General features: G+C 48.0%; 1 protein-coding gene across 1 annotated transcript in view; it reads right to left on the bottom strand.

Moving 5' to 3' along the window:
- Positions 1–21,436, bottom strand: part of LOC104994283 (solute carrier family 2, facilitated glucose transporter member 9-like) — a gene marked incomplete at its 5' end in the record, with an annotated part of 133,150 nt that overhangs the window by 11,306 nt on the left and 100,408 nt on the right. Inside the window, one exon of the mRNA XM_010847790.1 lies at positions 17,571–17,698. Coding sequence (XP_010846092.1) covers positions 17,571–17,698 — 128 coding nt within the window. The remainder of the gene's footprint in view (positions 1–17,570; positions 17,699–21,436) is intronic.

The raw sequence follows: 21,436 nt of genomic DNA, 5'->3' as shown, positions 1-21,436 counted from the left end.
CTGACAGGTTAGTCCTGGATTCCTTTGTGTATCAGCCTTGTCGTGTGTGGCTAGAGGAGGGCATGGGCACTGCCTAGAAATCTCATCACAGCCACATGCTCTAGAGGCAACAAAATGATAGTCTGGTGTAATTCTGCATCCACTTTAGAAGTAGCCATCAATCAGATGATCAAAAGCAAAAGATGTTCTGAGTTAGAATGAAAAATTCCCGCAATAGTGGCTCTATCCTCCAGAAGAACTGACCAGAACTCTTCCTTCCTTTACTTAGAAACCTTCCCTTCCTCTTTCACAGTAGGTCCAAGCACGTCCACAAACCCTTTTGAGCATATTCTACTGTTTGCAAGTTGGTGGCATCCCAAATCTCCCTGAGGACAGAAGACACATGTCACCGCTCTCTGGGTACCAGGAACGCATCACAGTGTCTGGTGTGGGCTCTTTTCATAGGTGAGTTAATCATAGTGTGTTTAGAACAGTTCCCGGCCTCCAGTGTAATGTGAGTGTCAGCTCCCCTCTCTCTGCGGGCTCTGCACAATGTAGAAGAGGATGTCTGAGGCTGGACCACATCAGGTAGAAAAGTGAAAGTCATTCGTGACATCTTCTATCCTCTTAGCACATTCTCCCAAAAGTCCTAGTGTGTTTCTTTCTCTCAACCGCTCCTCTATCTAGCCTCCCCTTGACATCTCCACTCTGGGAGTTGAGCCCAGGGGTTGGCAAACTCTTCCTGTAAAGAGCCATCCAGTCTCTATCAGAACCTCTCAGCTCCGCTTTTGTGGGAACGCAATGGGCATCGATGAAGCACACATGAATGTGCTTGGCTGTGTTCCAATAAAACTTTATTTACAAAACAACTGTCCTTCCTTCACATTGGTTCTTGGCCACTCCCACCTCCCACCATACTTCCTGCTGACTCTGTACCTCTTCCTCCAACTTTTCAGCTCCTCACCTGGTATCCAAGCCCAGCCTGGGTTGTAAGTTCCATGATGGCAGAATCCATGTCCCCGGCTCTCCATTGTACCCCCAGCCTGAGGCAGTGCCCAGCTCATTGTAAACATTTTCTTAATATAAATATGTTGAATGAGAGGATAAAAGAATGACATGGGGGGACTTTTATGGAAATGCATGAAGGTATGAAAGGGGGTCCAAGTTAGATTTTCATAAGGCAAGAAAAGCATAGTTCTTCTGCTTAGTATCCACCCGCACCTGTGTAGCTGGAACATTGGCTCATTGGCGATTTACAGTGAGCTCTTGGAGGCCTGGAACACCATTTAAGAACTGATAGGAAGCCAGGTGCCTTACACTTGTAACTCCAATTCCGCAAAGAGCTTTAAAAGATCAGGCTGTTCTACTTTAATAGCAGAGTGGACCTGAAACCCGAGGATGCTTCCAGGGAAGCTAGAAGAGGGAGCAGGGATCTTAGGAGTGATTTACTTCTCTGCTGTGGGTTGTGGCTTCAAAGTCACTGGCATGTATTCAGTTAGGGTCTTGGTGGTGCTTTCCAGGAAGCTTTGAGGTAGACACAGCCCCGTGGCTGCCTGATGGGTAGCGTTTCAATTCAACAAGCTCCCCTGGAAGCCACATTAACAACCCTGCTGACATGTCCACTCTCAGCCATGCCCTCATCCCTGGCGTGTCTGCTCCTCATCCACCTGCTCTCAGAACGAGCACTGCCATGCTGCCACCTGCCCAAGACAGACACTGGAAATCACCTTTGACTACTTCCTCCGTCTCTGCCTGTCTTTGCTATAACACAAAGTCTTGATGACTTTACCCTGAAACATGTTTTCTCTTTCTTAAAAAGCATACGACTTTTGACAAATATCATATGGCAGTCCTTACATGTGGAATCTAAAAAGAAATGATACAAACAAACTTACAAAGCAGAAAGAGACTCACAGACTTAGAGAATGAGCTTATGATTGCTGAGAGGAAGTGTCTGGGGGGAGAGACAGTTAGGAAGTTTGGGATGGACATGTGCACACTGCTATATTTAAAATGGGTAAACAGTAAGGACCTACTGTACAGCACATGGACCTCTGCTCAGTGTTATGTGGCAGCCTGGATGGGAGGGGAGTTTGGGGGAGAATGGGTACATGTATATGTGTGGCCAAGTCCCTTCACTGTTCAACTGCAACTATCACAATATTGTTAATTGTCTGTACCCCAGCAGAACGTTTAAATTAAAAATAAAAAAATGTACAACTTTTTATCAAGAAAGAACATGCATATAGTAACTTGCCCAAAGCTTAAGTGCACTGTTGTTGTTTAATCACTAGGTCGTGTCTGACTCTTTGCAACCCCATGGTCTGTAGCCCGCCAGGCTCCTCTGTCCATGGGATTTCCCAGGCAAGAATAATGGATTTGGTTACCATTTCCATCTCTAAGGATTCTTCCCAACCCAAGAATTGAACTCACATCTCCTGCATTCACAGGTGGATTCTTTACCACTGAACCACCAGGAAGTCCCTGTTAAATGCATAGTTCAATGTGTTTGAAGAAAAGTATGCCCAGGTGTAACCAACACCTCTCTTAAGAGGCAGAACACCTCTATTACTCCAGAAATTTCCTTGTGCCATTTTCTAGTCAATTCCCCCCCAAGCCCACCCTTACTGAGCAACACCATTCTGATTTCTATGACCTTAGCATCCATTTCTCCTGCCCCTGCCCTGAATCTAGTTCCCAGCAGGCAGCTGAAGAAGCATTTTAAAAGCACAAAATGGATCATGTCTTAAAATCATGAAGTGGCTTCCTAGAGTCCTTCAGATAAACCCCAAATCCTCCCGTGCTTTCAATGCCTTGAGGGATTTGGCCTCAGCTCCCTGTTCTCCCTCAGAATGACCTACAATCCTCTCCTTTCCTTGGATGCTCCATGCCTGCTCAAGGCTTCTGCCAACATCTTCTTCTATCTCTCTGCCAGGCATCGCCTCCCTCCCCCTGCTCCGTGCATGTGCTTCCTCAGTCTTAGCTTGAGTGGCCCTTACACTGGTCAGCCCAGTTAAGCCCTTCATTTTACATCCTCCCATGAAACTACACACTTCCCATGAGTCACGTCTGTTCTTCCTGAAATGTCAGGGCAGCTTGAGCCTCACTGTTCACTTCCCTGTCTCTAGGTCTCAGTATAAAGCTGGCACCTACAGGGGCTGAGTGGGTGAAAGATGCTCTCTCCCTGGGAGGTGTACCTGGCCCATCCAGAGAGGCTGGGGGCAGCTTTGCTTCCTCTTGAAGCCCACCATCCCAGATCAGCATCAGCTTTCCTCCTCGCTTTGCATAGGCATTTGGGACATGACCTAATATTTTCCAAGTTGAAAAGAATCATCTTCTCCCCCTCCAGATTTTGTTGAACTCAAAAGGAATTTAACTCCAGTGGAATCCAGCAGGCATACATTTGCATGCAATTTTCTTTCAACCAGAAAATACTGATGCTAACGGCAGAGGCCAAGTCATCTGGAGGCATTTACAACCGATGACCCAAGGGGCCCAAGAATGCTGACCACAGCAAAAGTTCAGAGGAGAAGGCAGTCTAGTAATCTCCTTAGGGATCAAGGGAGCCTGGCCCAGTCCATCTAGAACACTTTGCAGGAGAGGAGATGCCGGGAGCCAGTGTGAGGAACTCCGCCCATGGCAAAGGTCATGAGGAAGGAGGCTCGGCATATGCAAAGGCGGGATCGAGCCTCAGGAGTTCCCCTGGAAATTCTTGAGCATCTACCCCCAAACCCATAGTCTGCCTACTTCATTGCTTTGTGCTCTCACCTACACCTCTGACTTTACTGGGGGCTGTCCCCCACCACCATCTCTCTCTCTGAAAAACAGTTAACTTACAGCTCCAGTTAATAAAAATTCCTGGGCGTGACAAGTGTTTTACTTCACAAACTCCTTTGGGAGTTCTCTAGCCTGCATGAATAGGTTCTTCCGGCCACATGTGATTGTTCAGAGCCTCCCAACTGTGAGAGGCATGAGATGTTCTAAACTGTCTAAATACAGATTCCTTTGAGCAGTTAAAAGATTGATTAGAAATTGTATTGGTGAAAGGTTTTTCACTTGTTGGGCCAATGTTTGCTGCTAAGTTTCCATATCCCTTACCTACTGTGTCCCTGGGAGTGTATTGATTAATATAATTGGTGTATAGGAATGTAAGTAGTAGCTTTAATGTTTGTAACCTTGGACCCTTGAGTTAATTCTTTTCTTGTTATAGCCCACCACACCTTTGCCCTATAGGAATGCAACTTTATCTAGTGCTTTCGGAGGGTGGTGCCTGACTTTAGAATAATCACCTTTAGAGAAAAATAAGTTTTCTGAAGAAAGGATCATAAAATGTTAACAGGCCTCCTGGCCAGAAGATGATGTAAGTCACCTAAACTTTTGCATATGATAAGTTTGCAGGAAGAAAGCCTGGCTTACCGCTGACTCTACCCCTTCCCCCATTATACCCTATGCACAACTTAAGGTATAAAAACTACTTTGGAAAATAAAGTGCGGGCCTTGTTCACCGAAGCTTGGTCTCCCCATGTCGTTCTTTCTCTCACCTTCTGGCTGAATTCCCATCTGGAGTGTGGAGGCTCATCAAGCCTACTAATTTTGCCTGGGCTTCTAAGATCTGACCAGGGAAGGCTTAGTGTCTCCTCTCCTTCGGGAGAACGGGAGGACGCCTGTGCCCATGTAGGTGATGCAAATTCCTTGTCTTGGAATTTTATTGGCTTTCCACGTAAACCAAGTTATTCAGCCTCTTTTTTTCACTGAATTTCTTCGCTGAGCTATCCTTATTTAACCACTCTTTATATGTTTAATTCTATCGTATCCCGAGCGCCGAAGCCATCTCCCCTTCAAATTCCCTGGATGCACTGGGGCTGGACCCTGGCAAAGAGAGAAAGAGAAAGGAGGGGGAGAAGGCAAGCTTTGGGAGGCCATGTGTCCCAACAGCTCAGCTAGTAAGGGATGGTGCAAGTTTCTGGGGTTTATCATGGTTGATCTTTCTGTCCTGTCTCCTCTTTCCAGGTGATCCTAAGATCTCACAACAGGAAACAGCCTTCCCACAGTGATCTTGACAGCAACTGTCCCTTAGCATCTGTGGGTAGACACTGTGCTGAAGCCTTGACTTTGTCTCTTATTCTTTAGAGAGCCCCTGCTGCAAAAGTGGGCGCAATTCTCTTGTTTTATAAACATGAAAATTATGGCTTGGAGGGCAACCGAAGTTGGACAAAGTTTGACCGGCCTGCTCTTTACCAAACTTTGCTGTTGTTCGGTCTCTGTCATCTCTGACTCTTGGTGATCCCATGGACTGCAGTGTGCCAGGCTTCCAAACTGGTGAGCTGCAAAGCCAGGATTCAAGGTCAGGTTGTCAGACCCCAACGTCTGTGGTTTCTTCTTGTTTCTCATTTGTACCTGGAGAGTGGCCAAGATGGTAGTGGCCAAGATGGTGTAGAAAGACCCTGAGCTCACCTCCTTTTAGGACGACACCAAAGCCATAACTATCTGCAGGGCAACCATCAATGCAAAAGCCTGGAACCTACAAGAAAAGATCTTCTACAACAAAGACATAAAGAAGGAACCACAATGAGATGGATAGGAGGGGTGAACTCATGATGTGAGTCTTTGTACCTAACATAGTACCTGGCACATAAGGGCAATGAGAATAACCACCCATCACAGCAGCTACCACTTATTAAGCCTTGAGTAGGAAATGGCTACCCATCCCAGTATTCTTGTCTGAAAAATCTGTGGACAGAGGAGCCTGACAGGCTACAGTCCATGGAGTCAGAGAGTTGGACACGACTGAGCGACTAAGCATGCATACGATTTGTATGTTGAAATTCTATCCCCCAGTACCTCAGAGGGACTGTATCTGGAGACAGGGTCTTTAGGAGGTGATAAGGGAAAATGAGGTCATATAGGCGGGCCCTGATCCATGGTGACTTGTTTTCTTTCAGTTCAGTTCAGTCACTCAGTCGTGTCCAACTCTTTGAGACCCCATGAATCGCAGCACAGCAGGCCTCCCTGTCTATCACCAACTCATGGAGTTCACTCAAACTCATGTCCATTGAGTCGGTGATGCTATCCAGCCATCTCATTCTCTGTTATCCCCTTCTCCTCCTGCCCCCAATCCCTCCCAGCATCAGGGTCTTTTCCAATGAGTCAACTCTTCACATGAGGTGGCCAAAGTATTGGAGTTTCAGCTTTAGCATCAGTCCTTCCAATGAACACCCAGGACTGATCTCCCTTAGAATGGACTGGTGGATCTCCTTGCAGTCCAAGCAACTCTCAAGAGTCTTCTCCAACACCACAGTTCAAAAGCATCAGTTCTTCAGTGCTCAGCTTTCTTCACAGTCCAACTCTCACATCCATACATGACCACTGGAAAAACCACAGCCTTGACTAGACGGACCTTTGTTGTCAAACTAATGTCTCTGTTTTTTAATATGCTATCTAGGTTGGTCATAACTTTCCTTCCAAGGAGTAAGCGTCTTTTAATCTCATGGCTGTAATCACCATCTGCAGTGATTTTGGAGCCCCCCAAAATAAAGTCTGACACTATTTCCACTGTTTATCCCATCTATTTGCCATGAAGTGATGGGACCAGATGCCATGATCTTAGTTTTCTGAATGTTGAGCTTTAGGCCAACTTTTTCACTTTCCTCTTTCACTTTCATCAAGAGGGTCTTTAGCTCCTCTTCACTTTCTGCCATAAGGGTGGTGTCATCTGCATATCTGAGGTTATTGATATTTCTCCCGGCAATCTTGATTCCAGCTTGTGCTTCTTCCAGCCCAGCTTTCTCATGATGTATTCTGCATAGAAGTTAAATAAGCAGGGTGACAGTATACAGCCTTGACGTATTCCTTTTCCTATTTGGAACCAGTCTGTTGTTCCATGTCCAGGTCTAACTGTTGCTTCCTGACTGCATATAAGTTTCTCAAGAGGCAGGTCAGGTGGTCTGGTAGTCCCATCTCTTTCAGAATTTCCCACAGTTTATTGTGATCCACATAGTCAAAGGTTTTGGCATAGTCAATAAAGCAGAAATAGATGTTTTCCTGGAACTCTCTTGCTTTTTCCATGATCCAGCAGATGTTGGCAATTTGATCTCTGGTTCCTCTGCCTTTTCAAAAACCAGCTTGAACATCTGGAAGTTCATGGTTCACGTATTGCTGAAGCCTGGCTTGGAGAATTTTGAGCATTACTTTACTAGCATGTGAGATGAGTGCAATTGTGTGGTAGTTTGAGCATTCTTTGGGTTTGGAATGAAAACTGACCTTTTCCAGTCCTGTGGCCACTGCTGAGTTTTCCAAATTTGCTGGCATGTTGAGTGCAGCACTTTCACAGCATCATCTTTCAGGATTTGAAATAGCTCAACTGGAATTCCATCACCTCCACTAGCTTTGTTCATAGTGATGCTTCCTAAGGCCCACTTGACTTCACATTCCAGGATGTCTGGCTCTGGGTGAGTGATCACACCATCGTGATTTTCTGGGTCACAAAGATCTTTTTTGTACAGTTCTTCTGTGTATTCTTGCCATCTCTTCTTAATATTTTCTGCTTCTGTTAGGTCCATACCATTTCTGTCCTTAATCGAGCCCATCTTTGCATGAAATATTCCCTTGGTAGCTCTAATTTTCTTGAAGAGAAATCTCTAATCTTTCCCATTCTGTTGTTTCCCTATTTTTGTTTTTTTCCTCTATTGTTTTCTTATAAGAAGAGGCTATTAGGACCAGACATGCCCAGAAGGAAGGCCATGTGAGGATACAGGGAGAAGATGGCTGTCTACAAGCCTCAGGAGAGAGGCCTCAGAAGAAATCAGCCTTGCAAAAGCCTGTGTCTCAGATGTGAGCAAACAACAATTCTGTTGTTTAAGCCCCCTCGTCTATGGAACTTTGTTATGGCAGCCCCAGAAAGTGAATACAGTGGCTCTCGATTATTGCTGACATGGCTCCCAGAAGGGCTCTAGAATGGAAATGGTTCATTTATGGAGACTACAACAAACAGAAGTTGATCCCATGAGAGGGTCCCAGTGGGGTGAGCTTGTGAGTCCAGCATTTTTCCAGTGCCTTCATCATTGCCAGGGGCAGCCCCAAGAACCTGGCTCTCTTCCTTCGCTCCCATCCAGAAAGGAAATTTAACCATTGTCTTCCCTGGCTTGGGTCAGGAGGCTGACATTTCCTTAAATCTAAATGTGGCCTCCTGACCAGTGTCTCTGTCAGTGTGGCCAGCAGGGCCATTCAGTCTGAGTCAGAGTCATGCCTTCAAGGCTTCCTGAACAATCCCTGAAAACCCGGAGACCCTGGGGAAGCTCTAGCTGGTAGGAACTCTGCTTCCACAGTCCACAGAATTCTCCAGGCAAGAATTATGTCCATGGGCATAAGGAAATGTGTATACTATGATGCCAGGTGAGAAAAGTAAAAACCAAAGCAAAAAAATTGGTTCTAATTTTTATAAATATGAAAAATTACCAGTATTTGAAGGAAGGGTAGGAAACAGCATCATTAACCCATAACATGAGTGTTTTCACTTCATTTTCTTTATATTTTCATAGTTTCTACAGTGCACCATGTATAATTAGAATTGCCTCCTAACTATATAAGGGCTTCCCTGATAGCTCAGTTGGTAAAGAATCCACCTGCAATGCAGGAGACCCCGGTTCGATTCCTGGGTTGGGAAGATCTGCTGAAGAAGGCACAGGCTACCCACTCCTGTATTCTTGGGCTTCCCCTGTGGCTCAGCTGGTAAAGAATCTGCCTGCAGTGTGGAAGACCTGGGTTCGATCTCTGGACTGGGAAGATCCCCTGGAGAAGGGAAAGGCAACCCACTCCAGTATTTGGCCTGGAGAATTCCATGGACTGTATAGTCCATGGGGTCACAAAGAGTCGGACAGGACTGAGCAAATTTCACTTTCACTTTTCCTATCTATCATCTATCTTTCTATCAGTTGTCTTCTGTTATTTTTTTGGTGAAAATCTGCATTGTTGCTTTATGTCTGTGTTTTAAATTTACACAAACAGTACTGGGCCACAGACTCCACTTGCTGCTTTACTTCTTTCTCCCCTGGGTTTAGATTCACACATCTTCTTGATGAAGATTGAGCTTATTGCTTTTCACTGACACATAACTTTGGTACTGCGTACCTACTATGCTTTATTTATGCTTCCCCCAAGGTGTGGCTACTCAGGTTACCTTTCATCCCTTGTTGCCACAGATAGTACTGTAGTTAATATCCCTGTACAATCTATCTTACATACCTTTGCAAAAATCTCTGGGTGGAGTTTGGGGTCACAGGCTATATGGATACTTAATATTAATTGGGCTTCCCTGGAGGTGCTAGTGGTAAAGAACTTGGCCTCCAATGCAGGAGACACAAGAGACGCAGGTTCAACCTCTGGGTCGGGAAGATCCCCTGGAGAAGGAAGTGGCAACCCACCCACTCCAGTATTCCTGCCTGGAGAATTCCATGGGCAGAGGAGCCTGAGAGGCTACAGTCCATGGGGCTGCAAAGAGTCAGACACAACTGAGCGACAAAGCAATATGATTAATTGGCACTAGAGTGCAAAATCCCACGGAAGGAGGATCCTGGTGAGCTGCAGTCCAAGGGGTCGCTGGGAGTCAGACACGACTGAGGGACTTTTTACTTTCACGCATTGGAGAGGGAAATGGCAACCCACCCCAGTGTTCTTGCCTGGAGAATCCTGGGGACAGGGGAGCCTTGTGGGCTGCCGTCTATGGAGTCGCACAGAGTCGGGCACAACTGAAATGACTTAGCAGCAGCAGCAGCAGAGTGCTCCACCAGGGCGTGAGGGCTCCTATTTCCCTAGGTCTCTGTCAACACTTGGTATTCTCCAAGTGTCTAATTTTGACAGCTGGGCAAATACACAGAGGTATATTACTAGGGTAGTTTGCCTTTCTTTGATTTAAACAAGTTGCTTCTCTTCCCCTGTGTTACCATGTGCTTCTTGTCTGGGAACTGCCCTTTCCTATTTCTGTCCCTCTCCTAGAGGGACTCATGCTCTTTTATTGTTGACTTGCAGGAGGTCCTTCCTACTCTAAGGGCTAATCCCTGATCAGTTTAGAGGTCACACATGGCTTCTGTCATCATCTGTAGAATCCTTGACCTTGCCATTCCTCATTGGGTGGAAACCACCCCACCGCCCAACCCCCATTTTGATATAATTGGACCTGTCCCTTCTCTCCCCACTGTTTGTGCTGTTAGGGGTCTTGTTCATCCCCAGCCTGGGTCACAGAGATACCTTCCTACTTGGTCCTCTGTTTGATTTTTAGTTTCACTTTTCACATTTGGTTCTTGAATCCATCTGGAATCGTTTTACACATTTCATCTATTTAGTCCCGGCTCCCTCTTTTTAAGTTTGAAAGTTTTTGCTTACACAAAGGGTTCAGTGGAGAGAACTATTAAAAAAGTTGGTGACCTATAAAATGCCCTCCCTCTAAATAGAAAGGAAGAAGGGCCCGAATATTTTTGGAAGGCTCTGTGCTTTGGAACTTCTGAACTGTGGAGCCAGGGTCATATCCATGGACATCCTGCCTGGGAACAAATCGACAATCAGCACTGCACTAATGGGCAACTGGGAAAGGGAAGGAACGAGCTGGGCTGAAGGTCAAGTTTAAGGAGGAAAGAAGGCCTGGCTATCAGGTGGGCCTCTCAAAAAGCCCTTGTTTTATGGATAAAATCTTCTGATGATGATGCCAATGGCAGTGTTGAAATCATAGAAATCTTCTGTGGACCAGTTCAGAGGTGTCTGAGTTCAACTTTGAAGGCAGTGCTGCTGATTGGCTGACATTGGTCTGTGACTAAAGGTGATGAAGACCAAGGATGTGTGATTGGTCCTGACAGCAAGGTGACTGTCATCAGCTTGGCTGTCCATCCAGCCAGGGCGATGCATCTGGGCCAGGTGCTGCCTTATGTAAGATCCTCCTCCCCACTCTGCAAAGTGGATTTACTCTGCTCCTGACTGCTCTCCCCACCCCATCCCCATCCTCCTGCCATCATCCTAATCTGACCCTGAGGACCATTTCCCCTGCAGGTGACAGATAACCACAGCTGCCAGGTCTCCCTGTCCACAAGCTGTTCTCTACCCGCTCAATCCAGCCTCTAGGCAGCCAGGATGAATCCAGAATGGTGAATACTGCTTGGTCTGTATAGTTTCCTAAATATCTGCATGACTGATTCTCAACCACAGTTACATGTTAGAATCATCTGGAACATTTTAAAAATACTGATAATTCCAACCCCCCACCCCCCCAAACTGATTCAGAATCTTGGTGATGGTGGTGGCAGGTCCCAAGCATTAATCATTTATCTTACGCACCCTTCCCCCTGACCCATGGATCTCATGTTTCTGGAGCTGAGAACCCCTGGTCTACAGGATCAAGGGCAAGTTTTCTAGCAGAGCATTCAAGGTCTAGTAGGGTCTATCAGGCATTTACTGAAGAAATATCAGATGCCTGACACAAAGGCCTGGCATGCAATTACTTTTTGTACTTAGTATGTGAATATCCACTTTGTTTCCTGATACTAAGTGTGTCCAGGCCCTTTTGTAATCTAGCAGGAGCCCTACCACCCCAGAACTGGCATCGCCTGACTCCTCCTAGGGGTCTCGGGGCCACTCTGTGCTCACCCTAGGGGGCAGCAGTCAGGGACTCAGCATCACACCCACCGGGTTTCTCCACCTGGGTACCTCAGACCAAACGTCCAAGCCTGGCTTCCAAAACCCACCTGTACTTCTTGTCGTCAGCTGTGCAACACCTTGACTTTGGCTTAGGGAGACTGATTTGGGACTTCTGGCCTCCACAGCTAGAAGAGAGTAGATTTCTATTGTTTTAAGCCACCCAGTTTGTGTTAATTTGTTACAGCAGTCCCGGGAAAGGCACACACTCCCCATTCCTCAACTCTGTGTTACCACTTTGCTGACTTGCATCCCCTTCAGACTCCCTGAGGTCTCACCTGCTGAAACTCATCCACCTGTCTGCACCTTTATCATCCCTGCCCATGGCCTGTCCTCCGCTGTGACCCATGTGTAATAAAGCTTTGCAAGCATTGTGATATACTCTCACAATAACTTTAGGAGGAAGCTCTGTTATCGTTCCCCATACACAGACGAGGAACAGAGGTCTGGAGAAATCCCAGCTCAGACAGCATATCAGCAGAGAGCAGGGACTCAAACCCAGGTCCTCTGATGACAAATCTTGAGCCCTCAACCTCTTTCCAGGCTTATTAAGTGCTACAAGCAAAGCTCCTAAAGTTGTGGCTCTCTTGCCAGGGAGCAGGGTAGGAAGATCCACGGAGTGATTGCCCCAGCCTCTCACTCAGCACGCAGAAGCATCAGGCAGCTGGGAGCCCAGGAGCACGTGGCGATGAGCAGGTCTGCTCTGCAGACGGACAAGAACCAGTGTTCATCTCAGTGCTGGGGAGAGTGGCCTCCAGGAGCCATGCCAGGGGCTTGATGCAGGATTCCTCAGGTCAGTAAGGGGGGTAGCCATGCCTGCTCTGACCACTAGCTTCTCCCCTAAATTGCTTCCTCCAAATAATGTGCTTGAGGAATTTGACAAGACCAAATCCACAATAGTTTAGATCCTTTGTTGTTGCTGTCATTTAGTTACTCAGTTGTGTCCAGCTCTTTGCGATCCCATGTACTATAGCCTGCCTGGCTCCTCTGTCCATGGGGATTTCTAGGCAAGAATAGTGGAGTGGGTAGCATTGTCGTTTGTTGGCAAAGTAATGTCTCTGCTTTTAAATATGCTGTCTAGGTTGGTCATAACTTTTCTTCCAAGGAGTGTCTTAATTTCATGGCTGCAGTCACCATCTGCAGTGATTTTGGAGCCCCCAAAAATAAAGTCTGCCACTGTTTCCACTGTTTCTCCATCTATTTGCCATGAAGTGATGGGACTGGATGCCATGATCTTAGTTTTCTGAATGTTGAGCTTTAAGCCAACTTTTTCACTTTCCTCAAGAGGCTCTTTAGTTCTTCACTTTCTGCCATAAGGGTGGTGTCATCTGCATATCTGAGGTTATTGATATTTCTCCTGGCAATCTTGATTCCAGCTTGTGCTTCATCCAGCCCAGCATGTCTCATGATGTACTCTGCACAGAAGTTAAATAAGCAGGGTGACAATATACAGCCTTGATATACTCCTTTCCTGATTTGGAACTAGTCTGTTGTTCCATGTCTAGTTCTAACTATTGCTTCCTGACCTGCATACAGATTTCTCAAGAGGCAAGTCAGGTCCGTCTAATCAAGGCTATGGTTTTTCCAGTGGTCATGTATGGAAGTGAGAGTTGAACTATAAAGAAATCAGAGGGCTCAAGAATTGATGCTTTTGAACTGTGGTGTTGGAGAAGACTCTTGAGAGTCTCTTGGACTGAAAGGAGATCCAACCAGTCCATCCTAAAGGAAATCAGTCCTAAATGTTTATTGGAAGGACTGACACTGAAGCTGAAACTCCAATACTTTGGCCACCCGATATGAAGAGTTGACTCATTGGAAAAGACTCTGATGCTTGGAGGGATTGAAGGCAAGAGTAGAAGAGGATGACAGAGGATGAGATGGCTGGATGGCATCACCGACTTGATGGACATGAGTTTGAGTGAACTCTGGGAGTTGGTGATGGACAGGGAGGCCTGTCATGCTGCAGTCCACGGGGTCTCAAAGAGTCAGACACGACTGAGTGACTGAACTGAACTGAGCCATTTCCTACTCCAGAGGATCTTCCCAATTCATATATCAAACCAGCATCTCCTGAATTGCAGGCAGATTCTTTACCTCTGAGTCACCAGGGAAGCCCTTAGAGCCCCTGACGGTGTCATTTTCAAGCCTGTACTGGCACCTTTCACCCTCTGCATGGGAGACACTGGTGAAGATGTGTGACTCTTGGTGGATATTGTAGAGTTCAGTGGTCAAGAATGCACACCCTGGAGGTGCAAGGGTTTCAGTTCCACCTCTGCCACTCGTTATGTTAGCTGGGCACTCTTGGCTAAGTGACTTAACCTTTCTGTGCACTTATTTGTCCAGCTGTGAAATGAGGCCATAATGGCACTTGCCACACAGGGCTGGTGGGGGATCAAATGAATTACAATACATACAGAGCATGGTAATTCTTGATCAATGTCAGCTCTGACTGTCTATCTGGCTGGTTTCCTACACTATTAGTGTCCTCTGGCTGCTGTAACAAATTATCATATATGTGGTGGCTTGAAACAACAGAAATGCATGCTCTCACAGCTCTGGCAGCCAGAGTCTGAAATCAGTGCCACTGGTGTTAGCAGGGCCACGTTCAAGTGTGTCCTGTGCCCGTCGTGGGTCCTTGACAGACGTTACCTCTCACTTAGCCATTCATTTGGTTGTGACCAGACCTCGGGCTACACAACTGGATACAACGTGGCTTAGGGCCTATCCTGCAGGCTTTGGTCACCTTGTTCCGGAGACAGACACAGAGGTTCACCTTCATAGATCCCATCGTCTTGGCCTGTACAAGGGGGTGGGCTCTAAGGATTAGGTATGTAATGATGAGAATGCCCACCTCTGGGGGCCCTGAGACCCTTGGGCTTAGGGGACTCCAAGCAAAGGCTTGTTGACAGCCTGGCAGAGTTGCATTTAGGGGATTCACGGGGCTGGTGGGAGGGGTCCTCTGCCTACACTGAGATGGACCATGTCCTCACAAGCTTCTTGCTTTCCAGGAGACCCCACTGCCAGCTTTTCACGACGGGCTACATTGACCCAGTGGGCTCCTGCAGAGGGTCCTGCAGTTGGAATTCCTCCCTGGGCTCCTCCAGGCCACTTTCCTATATTCCCTGAATGGCTACAAACATTGCCCTGCAAGGTCAAGGTCAAGGTCAGGAGGTCCCTCTCTGATGTGGGACCCACATCTCTCTCCAGCTCTAGCCCCAAATGCCAAAGGCAGTGACACGACCTGAGCCTGATGCCTCCCAGGGAATGGATCAGAGACCTGCTTTCCAGGCCTTCCCAGCTGTGTCTTTCTTTGCCAGCCCCTGCACTTCTCCCTGAACTGCCACAAGCCCTGAAACTTGTACCTGTAAAGAGTGATTCCCCCAGCCCTCCTGTGACACCTGTACCCTGACGCCTCTGAGAGGAACCAGCCAGTCTGGATGCTGTAAGACTGCCATGCACACGTGTATCACTTGTGCTGGTGGGGCCTGGCTCTGCGGGTAGGGGGCGCCACTTCTGCCCCTGAGCCTTTAAACAAGGCTGTGCCCTCCTTCATCTTGTCCCCTGCCCTCGACCAGGCTCTCAGCATCCCTATGACTTCTCTATGAGAGCATCCTGATAGCGCAAGTGGAAGCATCCACACATGTGGTGACAGTCTTGGCATATGGCTCTTGCAGAAGGGACATTATGGCATTCAGGGTCCTACTCTGCCCTGGCTCATCACAGCAGGGTGACCTAGCATGAACAATGATACCAGAAACCTCTCAGGCTCCTGGGGTTTCCAGCCAGGTGAGCGCCCAGCTGGAACTGAGTTGGTTGGAATGCAGGTGACCCCTAACACATCTTCAAAGCCATCAGAAATTGGGTTATTGTGAAAGGAGTGTGAAACCTGTAAAAACCATGATGGGAGAGGAAGTCTGTGGCTGTGACTGTGTTCTGACAGATTCTCACCAGCTCCCGGGCCTCGGGCAAGTCTCCCAAGCCTGCTGAGCCTGACTTCCCTCCCTGAGAAGCAGCCTAGGGCCCTGGTCAGGGAAGGACACTTTCTGGCTCTTCCCCTTCCAGACCCAGGCAGCATGCATTTCTCCTTAGGTAAGGTGTGGCTGTGTGATTTTCACTCATGGGAGTTTGCCTGGAACACACATTGCTGCCATGCCAAGGTCTTAACTGGCAGGTGTGAGACTGGACACATTCCCTCCACCTGCCACAGGGCAGTTATTCCAGAAGGAGAGGGCTCTGCCAATCATCATCCCTAAAGCTCTGGAGCAGAAAGTGAAGTTGCTCAGTCATGTCCGACTCTTTGTGACCCCATGGTCTGTAGCCTACCAGGCTCCTCCATCCATGGGATTTTCCAGGCAAGAGCACTGGAGTGGGTTGCCATTTCCTTCTCCAGGGGATCTTCCCAACCCAGGGATTGAATCCAGGTCTCCCTCATTGCAGGCAGAATGCTTTACCATCTGAGCCACCATATGCTAGGGGGAAGAAAAAGACCTGGGACAGAATCTCCGCTTAATCTATAGGAAGATGGGGAGCTGTGAGCTGAGAGAGAAACAATTGGAAGAGAATTTTTCCCACAATAATGAATATTTTACTGATGCCCAGCTCTGTTGGCTTGGAGCCAAACTGGGAGAAGCCATTGAAAGTTTGAAGTTAGTTGAACAGACAACTTGTTATGCTCTGAGCATGGCCGGACAAACATGCCCCGAGGATGGAGTAGATGGATGTGGATTCCCTGGTCCATGGCCTCCCTGTGTTACTTATGTTTCAGAGATGCAGTGGCTGTAGCTAAGTCAGGATGCTTTACAAGTTACACAGTGGGGCAGCCCCTAATTCTGAGACTGAGAGGACAGAGTAGTAGATGGAGAATGTGGAAGAGGAAGAGGGGGCGGGACGGAGCCACCAGTTTGAATGATGACTTGGAACCTTGGGCTGACCCCGTCTACTCCCTGAACCTCAGCTTCTCTGTAAGATGGAGAGGATGAGAAACCGCAGTGCAGGGCTGCCTGAGGGCGTCGTGAATTCATAAACCCCATGCCGGGGGCCTGGTGAAGAGTAACTGGTCCACAACTGGGCATGCAGGAGTTCCCATCATGTGGGCCTGCCTGCAGCAGAGTCTCTGAAATGTGCTGGGCTTGGCGCTAGTCAAGCAACAGGCAGAGAATTAATGGAGGGGCTGCAGAGGGTTGAATTAAGCCCCCCAAATGGAGGGTGGGTTCTTGCTCAGAGGTTTCTGATGGAGTCTCACCTTCACCAGTGGTGTCACCTGCTCTCTGGGCAGTGGGGAGCCCTGGTGGGCCTTAGAGCAGGGAAGCCTGATCCTCCCTCCTGGAGTGCAGCTGGCCCCTTGCTCTGTGAGGAACACTTGTAAAGCCCTTGTCTTTTGTGTTCCTGGCCCTGGAGAGCTCTCTGATATAATTTATCTCCTCTCTTGTCTTTTTTCTCCTTTGGTTCCAGCCACACTGGCCTCCTTACACAAAAAGAACTTGTATCTGTTCCCTGAGTTATCATTCTCCTGTCAAAGGTGGTCACCCTTGGGACAATGACCCCCATTAGCTGTGGTGATGCTGAAGACAATGAGGATGCTACAGGCATGGCAGGGTGGCATGGGCACTGGAACCATGACATGGACCTTGTCTCACTCACACCAGGGCAAGTGCATTGCAGGTTTGAGATTCTCACCGAGGTTTCCCTGCAGACCTTCAGTGATGTGAATCTGCCCCCATGACAGCCCTTAGCACTCAAGGGCAACTCCCAAAAGATACAAGAGGGAGAAAGAGGATTAGAGTTTGGGCCAAAGCACATTTCTCCTATCCTCAGGCCAGCAGAATTTTCATTTGAGAGAGAATCAACCTCTGTGTTATGAATCATCCATCACTTGGAGGGGATCTCATGACCAAGAGCCCCCTTGTCAGTCTCACCTGAATGAATGGGAAGAGGAGGCCGATGGTGAAGTTGGAGAGCCAGTTGACGGTGCCCACCACGGCAAAGGCAGCTGGCCGCTGGGCTTGCTGGAAGAACTCGCTGGTCAGGATGAAGGGAATGCCACCTGCAACCAGAGCCAGGGCATGGGTTAATCACCCCAGGGAGGTCTGGCCACCAGCACCCATCTCTATTTGGCAGGGGAGCCCCTGCTGGTAAGAGGCAGCTCTGCCTGGGAGAGTGACACCTTTGGGCATGAGTGTTGGAATTATAGCCTGTAACCCCTAAAGATACACAAACCATTTCTCTGACCTGGTCCTCCCAAATGAGAGATGATTCATCTTCTAGGCTCTCCCATCTCAGTTTGGGAATCACTAGGTTGGACTTCCCAGGTGGCAATAGGGGTAAAGAACCCGCCTGCCAATACATGAGACATGAGAGATTCGGGTCCGATCTCTGGGTTGGGAAGATCCCCTGGAGGAAGGCATGGCAACCCACTCCAGTATTCTGGCCTGGAGAATCCCATGGATAGAGGAGCCTGGCGGGCTACAGTCCACGGGGTCACAGAGAGTTGGACATGACTGAAGCGACTTAGCACACACGCACAGGCTGGATTCACTCATTCCATCAAGATTCAGTGATTATTGGCTGTGCTGGGGCTGGCCCCACAGTCCTGGAGGAAAGTGGTCATGCCCCTGCGCTTCTGAGACTCCCTTATCTGGTGGGGGAGAAAGGATGACTTATTACAAAGGAAGTGAGGGAATAATAACTAATGCAGCATGTGATAAGCGCTGGAGGAAATGGTCAAGGCAATGGAGGGGGTGGAGATCCAGGTTAGCAGTGGTAGGGAGAGCTCTCTGGGCAGGTGATGGTGGAGATACGGCTCAAAGGAGGAGATGCAGCTTGTGAAGATTTGGGATGATCATGCCGACGGAAGGATGAAACGGCAGAGACCCTGAGGGGTGAAAAGGATTGAGAAGATTCCTGAGAGTCCCTTGGACTGCAAGGAGATCAAACCAGTCAATCCTAAAGGAAATCAACCCTGAATATTCACTGGAAGGCTTGATGCTGAAGCTCCAAATACTTTGGCCACCTGATGCAAAGAGCCTACTCATTGGAAAAGACTCTGATGCTAGGAAAGATTGAGGGCAGGAGGAGAAGGAGATGACCCAGGATGAGACAGTTGGATAGCATCACCTACTCAATGGACATTGAGGGACAGGGAGGCCTGGTGTGTTGCAGTCCATGGGGTCACAAAGGCTCGGACGTGACTGAGCAACTGAAAAACAACAAGGTCTATAACAGAGGCTATCCTGTTTGGACATCTGAGGAAGGGGATAGAGGAAGGGGATGGGATGGCAAAGGTGAGCAGGGCCAGTTAAGCAGCCTCTGGAGATCAAGGAGAGGGGCTGCCATTGAGGAAAACCGATGAGGGGTTTAAAGGAAGGATTGATGTGATCAATTGGCACTTCGTAGAGACCACTGCTGTTTGGAGGAAGGACTGGAGGAGGCAGAGGTTGATGCAGGAGGCTGTTGGGGCTGGCAGGAGCAGATGATGGCGGTCTAGAGGGTTCGGATGGCAGCGGTGGGGATGGATGGAAGGGGCTGATTTGGATAGTTGCCACCCCATGGATGCAAAGCTCTCAGGTGAGCATTGCACCCTGAAACCACAGCACTCATTGTCAGGTTCAACCAAGGAACCCAAGGTCACACATCCAGGACCAGCTCAAGCCTGTGTCTCTCCAGAGCTTTCACCATGACTGCCCCAGCATGCTGCCTGCAAGCCTTGGACTCTGCACCTCAAAAATGACTCAGAATGGACCACCCATGACCCACACCCTGCCCCTGCCCTGCTGGACTGTGAGCCCTCCAGGGAAGCTGGCATCTCCATTGGCCTGGCAGAGTAGACAGGTGACTGATATTTACATACTTGAAGTAAATGCTCAACATTTGATTTTGAAAAGGCTTGATATACTGTTTGCTACAAAAAAGGTGGATGCTTTATCTTAAAGGTGTCTATCAAAATGATGTGCAGGACCAATGGTTTCATGGTAAAATGTGCTACAACCAGCCTTAGGTCTATGAAGCACGTGTGACTATGTTGGCAAGTGTGTCACACACCTACTGCCACGAGCCTTGCTGCACGTCCCAGGGGGCAGTTCACAGGTCTGCTGAAGCCTGAACAGGGCCGAGGGCTGGTGTTTCACCTTCCTGACTTCCCTGGATGTGTTTTGGAAGCATCTGTAGGTAACTTATTAACACTTCTGCCGCCGGTTTATTAGTTTACAGTGGAGCAGAATGTTGACAAACCTGCCCCCTTGCACTTTGTTTGCTGTTCAGGGCTGAGGCCACGATTTGTTTACTGGTTATGGTGCCTCCTCCCAGCACAGGACCTAGGATACAGACACCAGGTACTCTGTAAAGATTTGCATGATCAGTGGAGGAACGGTTAAGACACCCTGGGTTCAAGGACATCTACATCATGTCTCTTCTCTCTTTCTCTCTCAGGCCTTCAGGCCACCCCTGCAGGACAAATATAAGCAACCATGACAATCCTGCACAGCGCACTGTGCCAATGGGTTTTCATTTCCATTATTTCCTTCAAACTCCCCAGCCAGAGAAGGTGGTGAGACATGGTGGGTTAGGGCTCTAGTGTCAGTAAGAACAGGTGGAAGTTCTGGGTCCACCAGATCCCTCTAGAATGCAGATCTATCACAAGTGAGGTATGATAGAAGGGACTTACTAGAGAGAGGAGGGGGTTTGTGAGGATTAAATGAACTACTGTGTGCAATCACTTAGTATAAGTCTGCTCCATGTGAGGTACTGAATAAATGTTAATTATTCAATAATTGTTAGCTACTAGAATAGCTAGAATAATAAAACTAGAATAATAGTTTTAAACTCATCTGCATTATTTCCTCCCATTGTGTGAGCTAACTGTAACTCAAAGAAGGGGCGTGACTAGCCCAAGGTCTATTGACAGAGGGATGATGGCGATGGTGATGATGGTGATAGTGGTGATGGTGAAGGTGATGGCGATGACAGTGGGGAAGGTGATGATAGTGGGGAAGGTGATGGTGATGATAGTGGTGATGGTGATGACAGTGGTAATGGTGATGATAGTGGTGATGGTGATGAAGGTGATGATGGTGATGGTGATGATAGTGGTGATGGTGGTGATGATGGCGATGGTGATGCTGATGATAGTGACAGTGGTGATGGTGATGACAGTGGTAATGGTGATGATAGTGGTGATGGTGATGATAGTGGTGATGGTGATGACAGTGGTGATGGTGAAGGTGACGGTGATGATGGTGATGGTGGTGATAGTGGTGATGGTGGTGATGATGGCAATGGTGATGCTGATGATAGTGGTAATGGTGATGATGGTGATAGTGGTGATGGTGATGACAGTGGTGATGGTGGTGATAGTGGTGATGGTGATGGTGGTGATAATGCCGCTCATTGTGATAATGATGCTAGTAATGATGGTGGAGGTGATGATGATAATGATGCTAGTGATAATGATGGTGGTGATGGTGATGGTGGTGGTGTGATGCTAGCCAGGATGGTGATAATGACAGTGATCATGATAGAAATGATGGTGATAATGATGAAGGTAGAGATAGTGGTGTTGCTGCAGCTGCTGAATGATGGTGGTGGTAATTGTGACAGGTATTGGGAAAAGCTCTTGACATACATTATTTCACTTAATTATCACTACTGTATGGTCGTAGGATTCCCTTGTGGCTCAGACGGTAAAGAGTCTGCCTGCAATGCGGGAGACCCAGGTTCAATCCTTGGGTCGGGAAGATCCTCTGGAGAAGGAAATGGCAACCCACTCCAGTATTCTTGCCTGGAGAAT

This window comes from Bison bison, unplaced genomic scaffold, assembly GCF_000754665.1.
Source record: "Bison bison bison isolate TAMUID 2011002044 unplaced genomic scaffold, Bison_UMD1.0 scf7180017864255, whole genome shotgun sequence".
Lineage (NCBI taxonomy): Eukaryota > Metazoa > Chordata > Mammalia > Artiodactyla > Bovidae > Bison > Bison bison.
Note: the sequence above shows the minus strand (reverse complement) of the source record. Positions and strands in the feature narration are given on the sequence as shown.